Source organism: Myodes glareolus, chromosome 1 (assembly GCF_982192425.1).
Source record: "Myodes glareolus chromosome 1, mMyoGla1.1, whole genome shotgun sequence".
NCBI classification, from domain to species: domain Eukaryota; kingdom Metazoa; phylum Chordata; class Mammalia; order Rodentia; family Cricetidae; genus Myodes; species Myodes glareolus.
The window spans coordinates 84,506,861-84,520,495 of record NC_142026.1 but is presented as its reverse complement, the minus strand read 5'-3'; the positions used below and the strand labels follow the sequence as shown (position 1 = coordinate 84,520,495).

At 39.7% G+C, this 13,635-nt stretch overlaps 1 protein-coding gene across 2 annotated transcripts in view; it reads left to right on the top strand.

Annotated features, from left to right (window-relative positions):
• The window catches only part of Hace1 (HECT domain and ankyrin repeat containing E3 ubiquitin protein ligase 1), a 112,808-nt gene extending 99,784 nt beyond the window's left edge, over nt 1-13,024 (top strand). For both annotated transcript variants that reach the window (XM_085691084.2, XM_085691078.2), the window contains 2 exons: nt 11,243-11,356; nt 12,184-13,024. In XM_085691084.2, the coding sequence (XP_085547210.2) occupies nt 11,243-11,356; nt 12,184-12,286 (217 nt within the window). In that variant the 3' untranslated portion in view covers nt 12,287-13,024. The remainder of the gene's footprint in view (nt 1-11,242; nt 11,357-12,183) is intronic.
• Nucleotides 13,025-13,635: the final 611 nt, after the last annotated feature.

Sequence of the window (13,635 nt, the reverse complement as noted above, 5' to 3'; positions counted from 1 at the left end):
TTAAAGTCCTTGTCTTGTGCTTCCTCTGTATTATATTTCTCAGGTCCAAATGTAGCAGGGTTGCTGGGTTCTGGTTGAGACATACTGCCCTGCCTGTTATTGATTGTGTTTTTATATTGGTGTCTAGGCACCTGGATTTGGGATAATTGTAATTCTAGCTGTTGATATTTGGTCTTGTCTTTTTGGGGGTGGGTGTTTTGGTCCTTGTTTTCTGTTGCCCTCTTTACATCTTAGGATAGTGTGGCGGTTGTGAGTTAGCTGGTAGGGAGTCCTTTTGAGTTCCTGCCAGGTGTTGCCACTGAAGGTCCCTGGTAGCATGATATTTTAGTCCTAGGGGCTGGCAGAAAAGAATGGGCTAGAAGGAGGTGCTAGTAGGATCCACAGGAAGGAGAAAAGCTGGGTGTGTTATGAGTCTCATCTGAGTTCCCAGAGAGTGGAGTCAGAGAGGACAGCCCCGGCAGGTGGTCTGCTGTGAGACTAGGTATGAGACTGGGGAGTTGGAAATGGGGACAGTAAGGAGAGTGAACATCATCTACCTGATTCCCAGCCCAGCGTGGCCACCGTGACCAGTCAGTTCCCAACTAGAGAGTCTCTGGTTTTTGTTGTTTTGTTTTTGAGACAGAGTCTCTTTATATAGTCTTGGTTGGTCTAGAACTCACTATGTAGACCAGTCTGGCCTCAAACTCACAGAGATCCATCTGCCTTGCCTCCTGAGTGCTAGGATTAAAGGTGTACCCCATTTTCCTGGCTGAGAGTCTTTACTTTTTAAAGTAGAGTCTTGCCAAGTTACTCAGGTTGCTTTTGAGCTCCTTCTAGCTCAAGCCTTAGCCTCTAGAGTAACTGTGGTTACAGGCCTGTGCCACCAGCCTTGGCCCAGGAGTCTTTCAGTACTTCTTTGTTTACTAAAGAAGCATAGAGATTTCATCACTATGGCTTTTAACAGCAGTCGATCTACTTCCCAGCTAGAAATGAAAATTGTGGAAATGTGTAGGAATTCTTTAACATTGTTAAGCCATTTTCTCTATTGCTGACTTTGAATAGAACATCCTTATGCACACTTTCCAGAGTTTGTGTGTGAATTATAAAAAATGCACAATAAAAAGTGACTATATCAGCTGCTTTTAGGTGTGCACTTTTCTCATTAAGTACATTATTTAAACTTATAACTACTGTTCCTCTCCTGATTTTTTCTTCTGGTCCTGAACTGAAAGTTTACCTATTAAAAACTTTTGATACAAGGGTGATGACCATGAAGTCCTGATCTTCCTGTCTCTACCTCTTGAGTGCTGTGAATGCAGGCATGAACCTCATGCCTAGTTTTCTGTAGTTCTGGATCTAATTCAGAGCTTTACATATGCTAAACAAGCACCCTACCAGCTGAGTTCCATCCCCAGCTCTGTGCTTCTGTGTATAATTTTGAGGACTTGTTGTACTGTTTCTTACAGGGTCTGAACTACTGTCACTGGTGAGTTTTCCACATTTTTACTAATACTTTGTTTAAAATGTAAATGATCATCTTATTGAGTGTGAACTGAGCTTAGATTTACATCTCCCTAAAAAATAATGATGCTGAACTTCTCTCATGCTAAACTGGCCATGTGTGTATCTTATCTGGGTTTTGTTATTAGACATTCTTTAGGGATTCTGGGTATCAGTGCTTACCTGCTCCTACTCCCAGCAGATGTTCCTCTGTATTTTCTTCTCATGTTTTTCATAGTCTTTAATCTGTCTTTAGCTAATCTTTCGATGAGGTATAAATAATAGTCCAACATCAACTAAAATTATTACAGCAAATAATCCAGCTATCCCAACACATCTTGTTGAATGCACACTTTTCCCAATGAAAAATTTTTGGGGGTGAGAGGGGATATTGAGAGCTTTTCTTTTTTATTATTATTAATTTATAAAAGTTTCCACTACCGCCCCTCCTCCCAGTACCCTCCCACTTCCCCCATTCCCTCTACTCCTCCCTCTCCAGCCTTAAGAGCAGTCAGGGTTTCCTGCCCTGTGGGAAGTTCAAGTTCCTCCCCCCTCCCTCCAGGTCTAGGAAGGTGAGCATCCAAACAGACTAGAATCCCAAAAATCCAGTACATGCAGAGGAAACAAGTCCCAGTGCCATTATCAATGGCTTCTCAGTTCCCATGCCAGCCACATTCAGAGAATCTGGCCACATTCAGAGAATCCGTTTGATCACATGCTCGTTCAGTCCCAGTCCAGCTGGCCTTGGTGAACTCTCATTAGATCAGTCCCCTTGTATCAGTGGGTGAATGCACTCCTCACAGTCCTGCCTTTCTTGTTCATGTTCTCCCTCCTTCTGATCTTCATCTGGACCTTGGGAGCTCAGTACAGTGCTCCAGTGTGGGTCTCTGTCTCAATCTCCATCCATCGTCGAATGAAGGTTCCCTCTAGTTCTGCTTTCCTTGCTCTCGATCTCCCTCCCTCTGCTTCTCATTTGGACCTAGGGAGTTAAGTCCAGTGTTCCAATGTGGGTCTCTGTCTCTATCTCCATCCATCGCCAGATGAAGGTTCAAGGTGATATGCAAAATATTTCTCAGTATGGTTATGGGCCAAGGCCAGTTCAGGCACCCTCTCCTCTGCTGTCCAGGGAACAATCTGGGGATCTCTCCTTGGACCTGGGAACCCCTCTAGAATCAAGTCTCTTGTAAACCCTAAAATGGCTCCCTTAGTTGAGATATATACTTCCCTACTCCCATATCCATCCTTCCTCCCTCCCCCCATCCCAATCCCCTGAGCTTTCCCCATTCCTCCCCTACTCCCTTCTCTCTAACCCTCTCACCTTCCATCCATCACCCCCCCCCCCGTGCACCCAAGGTTGCCTGGCACTCTTGTCTACTTCCAATATCCAGGAGGATAACTACATAATTTTCTTCAGGTTCACCTTCTTATTTAGCTTCTCTAGGATCACGAATAATAGGCTCAAAGACCTTTAATTATGGCTAGAATCCACTTATGAGTGAGTACATACCATATTCCTCTTTTTGGGTCTGGGTTGCCTCACTAAGTAAAGCGTTTTCTATTTCCATCCATTTGCATGCAAAATTCAAGATGTCATTGTTTTTTACCGCTGAGTAAAACTTTAATGTATATATGTTTCACACCTTCTTTAACCATTCCTCTATTGAGGGGCACCTAGGTTGTTTCCAGGTTCTGGCTATTACAAATAGTGCAGCTATGAACATAGATGAACAAATGCTTTTGTGGTATGATAGGGCATCTCTTGGGTATATTCCCAAGAGTGGAATTGCTGGGTCCTGAGGGAGGTTGACTCCCAGTTTCATGAGAAACCACCACACTGATTTCCACAGTGGCTGCACGAGTTTGCATTCCCACCAACGATGGATGAGTGTTCCCCTCCCTCCACATCCTCTCCAGCTTAGGCTGTCATTGGTGTTTTTGACTTTAACTAATCTGACCAGTGTAAAATGGTATCTCATAGTTGTTTTGATTTGCATTTCCCTGATCGCTAAGGATGTTGAGCATGACCTTAAGTGTCTTTTGGCCATTCGAAGTTCTACTGTTGAGAATTCTCTGTTAAGTTCAGTACCCCATTTTTTAATTGGGTTAATTAGAGTTTTAGTGTCTAGTTTCTTGAGTTCTTTGTATATTTTGGAGATCAGACCTTTGTCTGATGAGGGGTTGGTGAAGATCTTCTCCCAGTCCGAAGGTAGCCTTTTTGTCTTACTGACAGTGTCCTTTGCTTTTCAGAAGCTTCTCAGTTTCAGGAGGTCCCATTTATTCATTGATTCTCTTATTGTCTGTACTACTGGAGTTCTACCTAGGAAGTGGTCTCCTGTGCCTATGTCTTGTAGACTACTTCCCACTTTCTCTTCTATCTGGCTCAAAGTGGTCAGATTAATGTTGAGGTCTTTAATCCATTTGAACTTGATTTTTGTGCATGGTGATAGATATGGATCTACTTTCATTCTTCTACAGGTTGGCATCCAGTTATGCCAGCACCATTTGTTAAAGATGCTTTCCTTCTTCCATTGCATACCTTTAGCTCCCTTGTCAAAAATCAAGTGTTCATAGGTTTATGGGTTAATATCTGGGTCTTCTATTCGATTCCATAGGTCGACTTCTCTGTTCTTATGCCAATACCAAGCTGTTTTCAATACTGTAGCTCTGTAATAGAGTTTGAAGTCAGGGATGGTTATACCTCCCCAAGTTCCTTTATTATATCAGATTGTTTTGGCTATTCTGGGTTTTTTGTTTTTTTCATATAAAGTTGATTATTGTTCTCGCAATGTCTGTGAAAATTTTTGATAGGATTTTGATGGGGATTGCATTGAATCTATAGATTGCTTTTGGTAGAATTGCCATTTTAACTATGTTGATCCTCCCAATCCAAGAACAGGGGTGATCTTTCCATTTTCTGGTATCCTCTTCAGTTTCTTTCTTCAAAGACTTAAAGTTCTTTTCAAATAGGTCTTTCACTTCCTTGGTTAGAGTTATCCCAAGATATTTTATGCTCTTTGTGGCCATCGTGAAAGTTGAAGTTTCTCTAATTTCCCTCGCTGCTTCTTTATCCTTTGTGTATAGGAGGGCAACTGATTTTTTGGAGTTGATCTTGTACCCTGCCACATTACTAAAGGTGTTTATCAGCTGTAGGAGTTCTTTGGTAAAGTTTTTGGGGTCGTTTATGTATACTATCATATCATCTGCAAATAACGAGTGTTTAACTTCTTCCTTTCCAATTCGAATCCCCTTGATCCCCTTATGTTGGCTTATTGCTATTGCTAGAACTTCAAGCACTATATTGAGGAGGTATGGGGAGAGGGGACAGCCTTGTCATGTTCTTGATTTCAATGGAATGGCTTTGAGTTTCTCTTCATTCAGTTTGATGTTAGCTGTTGGCTTGCTGTATATAGCTTTTATTATATTTAGGTATGATCCTTGTATCCCTAATCTCTTCAACACCTTTTTCATAAAGGGATGTTGAATTTTGTCCAATGCTTTTTCAGCATCTAATGAAATGATCATATGGATTTTTTTCTTTCAGTTTATTTATATGATGGATTACATTGATAGATTTGCGTATGTTGAACCAGCCCTGCATCTCTGGGATGAATGAAGCCTACTTGATCATAATGGATAATTTTTCTAATGTGTTCTTGGATTCGGTTTGCCAGGGTTTTGTTGAGAATTTTTGCGTTGATGTTCATGAGTGAGATTGGCATGTAATTCTCTTTCTTGGTTGTGTCTTTATCTGGTTTTGGTTATCAGGGTAACCGTAGCTTCATAAAAAGAATTTGGCAATGACTCTTCTGTTTCTATATTGTGAAATACATTAAGGAGTATAGGTATTAGCACTTTTTGGAAGTTCTGGTTGAATTCTGCATTGAAACCATCTATTTGGTCCTGGGCTTTTTTTGGTCGGGAGGATTTTGATAACAGCTTCTAATTCTTCGCGACTAACAGGTCTATTTAGATTGTTCACCTGGTCTTGATTTAACTTTGGTAAATGGTACTTGTCTAAAAACCAGTCCATTTCTTGTACAGTTTCCAACTTTGTGGCATATAAACTCTCGTAGTAAGATCTAATGATTCTCTGAACTTCCTCTATGTCTGTTGTTATGTCCTCCTTTTCATTTCTGATCTTATTAATTTGTATGTTCTCTCTCTGCCGTTTGATTAGTTTGGCTAGGGGTTTGTCAATCTTGTTGATTTTTCTCTAAGAACCAACTTTTTGTTTCGTTGATTCTTTGGATTGTTTTCTGTGTTTCTATTTTGTTGATTTCAGCCCTCAGTTTGATTATTTCCAATCTTCTACTCCTCCTGGGAGAGTCTGCTTCTTTTTTTTCCAGAGCTTTTAGGTGTGCTGTTAAGTCTCCAATATATGCTTTCTCCGTTTTCTTTAATTGGGCACTTAGTGCTATGAACTTTCCTCTTAGAACTGCTTTCATTGTGTCCCATAGGTTTGAGTATGTTGTGTCTTTATTTTCATTAAATTCAAAGAAGACTTTAATTTCTTTCTTTATTTCTTCCTTGACCCAAGGATGATTCAGTAGTTGACTGTTCAACTTGCACACATTTGTAGGCTTTCTGGAATTCGAATTGTTATTGAGTTCTAACTTTATTCCGTGGTGATCCGACAAGACACAGGTGATTACAAATATTCTTTTGTATCTGTGTAAGTTAGCTTTGTTACCAAGTATGTGGTCAATTTTCGAGAAGGTTCCATGAGCTGCAGAGAAGAAGGTATATTCTTTCCTATTTGGGTAGAGTGTTCTATAGATGTCTATTAAGTCCATTTGATTCAGTACCTCCAATAAATCTCTTATTTCTCTGTTAGGTTTCTGTCTGATTGATCTGTCCATTGGTGAGAGAGGAGTGTTGAAGTCTCCTACTATTAGTGTGTGTGGTTTGATGACTGCCTTGAGTTCTAGAAGAGATTCTTTTACATATGTGGGTGCCTTTATATTAGGGGCATAGATATTCAAGACTGAGACTTCTTCCTGATGAATTGTTCCTGTTATGAGTATGAAATGTCCATCTCCATCTCTTCTGATTGATTTTAGTTTGAAGTCGATTTTGTTAGATATTAGAATGGCCACACCCGCTTGTTTCTTAGATCCATTTGTTTGGAAAACCTTTTCCCAACCCTTTACTCTGAGTAGGTGTCTGTCTTTGTGGTTGAGGTGTGTTTCTTGTAAACAGCAGAATGTTGGATCCTGTTTTCGTATCCAATCTCTAAGTCTGTGCCTCTTTATAGGTGAGTTGAGTCCATTGATATTAAGTAATATTAATGACCAGTGATTGATGATTCCGGTCATTTTTTTGGGTAGTAGAGTGTATGTGTTTTCCTTCTTTGAGTTGTGCTTGTGAAGGGTTGCTAGATGTCTGAGTTATTGTAGGCAGTGTTGGGAATGTTGGATTCCTTGGGTTGTGATTTTCCTTCTAATATTCTCTGTAAGGTTGGATTAGTAGCTACGTATTGTTTAAATTTGTTTTTATCCTGGAATATTTTGTTTTCTCCATTGATAGTGAACGATAGCTTGGCTGGGTAAAGTAGTCTGGACTTGCATCCATGGTCTCTTAGTTTCTGCAGTACCTCTATCCAGGACCTTCTGGCTTTCATGGTTTCCATCAAGAAGTCTGGTGTAAGCCTGATAGATTTACCTTTATAAGTCACTTGACCCTTTTCCTTTGCAGCTCTTAATATTCTTTCTTTAATCTGTATTTTTTGTGTTTTGATTATTATTTGGCGAGGGGATTTTTTTTTTGATCCAGTCTATTCGGTGTTCTGTATGCTTCTTGAACCTTCATAGGAATATCGTTCTTTAAGTTGGGAAAGTTTTCTTCTATAATTTTGTTGAATATATTTTCTGGTTCTTTGATCTGCAATTCTTCTCCTTCTTCAATCCCTATTATTTTTGATTTGGTTTTTTTATTGTGTCCCAGATTTCTTGAATGTTTTTTGAATTTGTTGGATTTGCCGTTTTCTTTGATCAGAGCATTTATTTTCCCTATGGTGTCTTCAGAATTTGAGATTTGTTCTTCTATCTCTTGTATTCTATTGGTTATGCTTGATTCTGTAGTCTCTGTTCGTTTACCTAGATTTTCCATATCCAGCCGGCCCTCGGTTTGTGTTTTCTTCATTGCCTCCATTTCAGTTTTCAATTCATGAACTGTTTCCATTACCTGTTTGATTGTTTTTTCTTGGTTTCCCAGGGTATCATTCACGAATTTACTTATTTCTTCAAACTTTTTGTTATACTTCTCATCCAATTTTTTAAGGGAGTTATTTATATCCTGTTTAAGGGACTCTATTGCTTTCATAATGGCACTTTTTTCCACTTCTTCTGGATTAAGGTGTTCAAGTCCTTCTATTGTTGGGTCATTGGGATCTGGTGTTTTCATGTTGTTTTTCAGATTGTTGGAGGAGGTCTTGCCTTGGTGTCTGCCCATCTCTTCTTTCAAATGCTCTCTATTGGATCTTCTGATATGGGGTCAGGTTCCCTTGTTGGGCAGGGACTTCACTGACAGAAGGCCTACCTTTCCTCAGGCAGGCTATTGAAACACAGGAACTGCCTCCTGCTGGGTTGCGCTTACTGCCCAGGCCCAGTGCACAAGGCAGCTGAGCTGGGGAAATTTTATGGCCCCAGGGGGAAGGGAGGAAAAAGGAAGGTGTACCTGAATGAAAGCTGGGATGGCAGGCGGGAGAACTTAGCAGGGTGGAGCCACCACTGCAGGGTGACCAGGGAGTCAAGGGGGTGGGGAAAGTCTGAACTCCTCCTTGCCAGGCTTCTGCCGTGGGCCAGGAGCAAACTCACCCCTCCGATGGATGTCCGCCAGAGGCTCAGTGCCCCTTGCTGGCCAGGAATGTCACTGATCTGACACAGCTGAGATAGGTTTTCAAGGAGACCATGTTGCATTTGAACTCACAGTGTAGGTAATAATAACCTTGGACCTCCTGATTCTGAGAACTAGGATTTCAGTCACTGTACCTGGTTATGTACAGTTCTGAGACTTAAACAAGGGTCTTCTGCATGCCTATTGCATGTTCTTGGCATTCTTGTCAAAAATGACTACATGATATTTGGAGGAGAATATTTCTGGGTTATTTTATTGATCTATATGTCTGTCATAACTCTCTTATGACTATACTTCTATGATAAATTTTAAATCAAACTGTATGTCTTCATGTTCCTCCCATGAATTGCATTGGTACCACGTGGCCCAGGCTGATCTTGAACTAAATTTCTTTTGCCTTATGTCTTATGCTGCTAAACAGCAAGGACTCAGGCAGCATGCACAGCCCCCTGCATGCTGTGATTGTGTATCAGAAAACCTTCTAAGTCTGGCCATGTTTGGCTCATCCTAGATGTCCATTAAAAATAATTTTAAAAAATTTGTATATATAAAATGAAATTTTATTCAGCTACAAAGAAAGAATAATTCAGAGTCAAAAAGAAAATATCACATGGCTTCTCTCATATGCAAAACTTAGATTTAAATTATGTATAAGCATGTATGTATGATGGCCATGAAAGTAAAGAGGACCGTGGGAGGGAGCAGAGGTCTGCAAGGAGGTGAGAAGGGAAGCAGGAGAAGGCAACACAGTATGTATGTAACGTGGAAATGGAAGGGAGGACTATTGGGGAAAGAAGGGGACCAGCAAAGAGAAGCGGGGTACAGGGAAAAAGAACTATGAGGAAGGTGAATAAGAACAAAATATAATGAGATGTGTTTGAAAATGCTATAATGAAGCCCATTTACTTTGTATGATAACAGTTAGAAGTGAAAAAGTATACACTTAGTATTTATACATTAAGTGTGTATCAGTGTTCTGATTTATCCTAGGGATATTATAGCGTGTTACTGTAATTGAGTCAGTTTTTATCCAATTATTTTTTTTTGTGGTGCTAAGGCTTTAACTTAGTCTAGTATCTTCTGAGCAAGTACACTTCCATTGGCTACATCCCCAGCTTACAGCAATACATTTCCCCTCTAGATTAAATACACATGCAGCGTAATTTGAAATAATAATTTATTTTGAAATGCATAAAGCTTGAAAACTTGTAATTATACTTTCTATAACTGTGTGCCCAGGATTAAAAATTTTAGTTGGTGTATTACACATTAAAATTTAGCCTTCTTGTGGTCCCAAATTTTTTACACAGTGGTTAAAAAAAATAATAGTTGAGGACAGGAAAGATGGTTCATGTAGACTACCTGCTGTGCAAGTGTGAGCACCTGAGTGTGGATCCTGAGCACCCGTGTGACAGCTGCGTGTGGTATCTCACACAGAACCCTAGTACCAGTGGGCGAGGCCAGTGGGCGAGGCAGCCATGTAGAGCAGGCGATGAACTTCAGGTTCAGTGAGAGACACTGCAAAAGAATAGAGGAGATGCCTAAAGTTCTCGACACACACATGCCCAGGGCAATCACACATGTGTATCATAGACATTGTATGTTTGCTCTTCTCCATATCTGAAAGATGAATGCCAATAGAGGAAAAGTTCTTTGTGCCTTGGTGTTTGTCACAAAGAAGAAAATCACTAGATACAACATGTAAGGAGAAAGGACTTACGCTGTCCCACAGTTCCAGGAGGGAGACAGTCCGTCATGGTGAGGAAGATGTGCATGACGGCAAGCAAAGAAGTTACTGCAACAGGAACAGGAAGTCGGACCAGGTCCCCAGCAAGGGTCTACCTCCTAATGCAGTGGTTCTCAACCTTCCTACTGCTGTGATCCCTTAATACAGTTCCTCATGCAGTGTTGACTGCAACCATATCATTGCTACTTCAAAGCTGTAATTTTGCTCCTGTTATGAATTGTAATGTAAATATCCGTGTTTTCGGATGGTGTTAGGTGTGACCCCAGTGACCCATAGGTTGATAACTGCTGTCCTAAAGATCCACTGCACTCCAAACAGTAACACCAGCTGGGGACCAAGTATTCAACACATGAGTTTCTGGAGGACATTCCACATTCAAACAACCACAGTCCATTTATTCAGCAAGCATTAACATCTGTGAGTTTCCAGGCAGTTTTGGTAATCCCAAGGATACAAATGCCACTGATACAAATGTAAAATAGGACATGTTTGAGAGTCCTAATTTAATAGGGAGGCACGCAAAGCAAACTTTTTGTCTTAGGGTGTCTGTTGCTGTGATAAATCACCATGTTCTTAAGCAACTTGAGAGGAAAGGGTTTATTTTTCTTCCACTTCCACATTAGAGTCTATCAGTGAAGAAGTCAGAGCAGGAACCTGATGTAGAGGAGCTGATGTAGAGGCCCTGGAGCTGCCGGCTTAGCTTGCTTTCTTACAGCACCCTGTAGCACCAGCCAGGGGGTGGCACTGCTCACAGTGAGGTACACCCTCCCACATTAATCACCAGACAAGAAAATTGCACCACAGGCTTCCCTGCGTACCGGCCAGTATGGTGGGGACATTTTCCCAATTGAGATTCTTCTTTCCAAAATGACTCTTGTTGTGTGAAATTGACACAAAACTAGCCAGCGTTTATTGTAAACATGTCATGTAGCCAGTTAAAAGCATAGTCTACCTGATGGAAGCATAGAGAGCTTTCTTCTTGGACAGTCACTAACTAGCCATGAAGCAACAGACAAGAATGAATTGGAAGTTTTCAAACTAATACATGCTGTTCTGTCACTGTTTTAAAGTTGGATATACTCTTGCCCAAATGTAGACCTTAGCATGTGTCTGTCAGAAAGATTTTTTTTCATGATCACAGCTGATGTTACAAACTCTTAGTTCCAGGGTCCCGCATGGTGGTTTTGCCAATATTATGGGTGGAAGTGGTTTGCAAAACTTCACAATTGCTGGTGTGCCATATACTCCAAATCTGTTGCCAACTTCCAGCACATGGTAAGTTAAATTAACATTTAAATGAATTATAAAATATTTTTTATTAATTTAAATGATCAAAAGTAATTGTTGTATCTCCTTTTTGATGGTTCAAATATTAAATTTATGTATATTTTACTATAATAGAGGAAAAAGAAATGACTAAAGTCTTCAGTAGTTACATTCCATTGCTTTGTTATGATACCATTTTCCTTGAGAAGGTATATTTTTACTTCATTAGAATATAAAATGTATAAGTTTAAAATAAAGCCATGTAAAGATGGAAAATACACAGAGAATCTGTATATTGTATGTTATTGAGTTGTCTTTGAATTGTTTGATGGCTGAGGAAGGAGCATCAGGCACCGGTGGCAAAACTACGGGAACCCTGGCTGCCTGCCATATGTGGTGTGCTGTAATTCTGTAATGAAAGAAAAGTTCACTCAATCTCTCCTCAGAATTTTGGAACTACAAAAGAATCAGTAGTTACGTAGTTTTGCTTCTGTTTTAGAAGGGAAGATTTGGGAGGGAGGCACACACTACCTAAAACTTAATTGAGTTTCACTGAAGTTAAAGTGGCGGCTCAGTGCACCGTTGCTTCCGTGTGTAGTGCCCGGTTCCTTATTTTAAGCTGGGATTTTATTTTCATGCCCTACATTTGCATTCTGAGAGAAACTGCACTGCAGCAGTTTTCCCTTCCTTTTTAAATACCACTTCAGGGCTTTCCAATTTCAATGCAAATTTGAGAGAGTGGTTTTATGTTAATTATGAGCAGTGTTTTTACTGCTAGGTAAAACAAGAAATTTCAGAGATTCTGTTTAATGATGGTCTTTTTTTTTTTCTTTAAGCATCAATATGCTTAAGTTACCTGAATACCCAAGTAAAGAAATTCTCAAGGACAGACTGCTGGTGGCCCTCCATTGTGGCAGCTATGGTTATACGATGGTGTGATGGATGCCTCCTGGAGACCTCACCTGACTGCTGGTGCGCGAGCCCGAGTGGCAGGAGTCATTGGGGAGCTGTGGACTGGAAAGCAGCCTCAGTGCAGCCACAGGCCGAGCTCCTGTGTAAAATTCACAAAGGATCGGGCTTTCTACTTTAGCTTTCTTTTCCCTGCTTTGTTTTCTCTGTTTGGGTTATAATTAGAAAATATAAAATCATAGTAGACTTTACTTTTAAACATGCTAATTGGAAGTAGAAACTTCTTTTTTAAAGTTTGTTTTAGTCTTATCCAAAACTGTGTTAAGGCAAAATCTTTCTCTACATTCCACTTTTGCTGTGAACCTGTCTCATTTAAAGGTTATTTTCTGTATATTATATGAGGACATCCAGCGGGTATGTTCTATTGCATGTAAAGAACCATTTATATTTTGGAAAACTATTGTATAGAATGGATTAATATAGATTGTGTAAAGCCACAAATACGTATTTTCCCACACTATACCTATATTGCAATGGGTTTTATTTTTTTGTTGTTGATTAGCTTTTTAGTATTTTGATAAATGATGTTGAATTTAGACTGGCTTGACTAACAATGAATAAAGTGACATCTAATTTATATATTAAAGCTTATATCATATGAATTGTTGCATCTTTCCGTGCTCAGTTTCATGTGTATATAGTGTGTGGTCTCAGTTTTTCTTATGCCTTAATTTATAACAAAAATAAAATTGAAATATATTTACCATATTTCTTTTCCTTATTTGATCTAGATTCATGAGACATTTGAAGAAGTAATATAATGTGCAGATTGTAATTTAAATATGAAATATTTTCTTAAATTTGCTTATATGGTTAAAATGGTATGCATAGGTGGTATCTGTCTGATAAAGAGCATTGCATGGCCCAGTTGTAGCATGAGTAGCCTGACCTGAAGGGGAGATAGGAACACTCGTACAGATGTGTCGGTGGAGGTGTTTCTGACATCTAAGACTCTGACACTGGGGGCAAATATCAGACCTGGTGGCGTCACAGTTCTCATGTGAGCAGCAGAGTATTTGTGCAGTGATGTGTGAGAGAGAGTCACATATTGAAAGTAGCAAATTAGAACCCAAAGCACACACAAAAATATATGGTTTGGGGTCCTGTTTTATTTTTTAATATAAGAAAATAATGCATTTAAAAAGAAATTTCTTAAACCTATAAGAGCTCTAAAATTCAGATTCAAATGCTGTATTTTTTCTAATTACAGAAAAGGCCACTATCTTATTGAAACCACATTACAACAGACCTAGCTTTTGAGACCTCAACTGACTTATTTGTGATTCTAGAATCCAGCAGTTCTCAGTACCAGCACATAG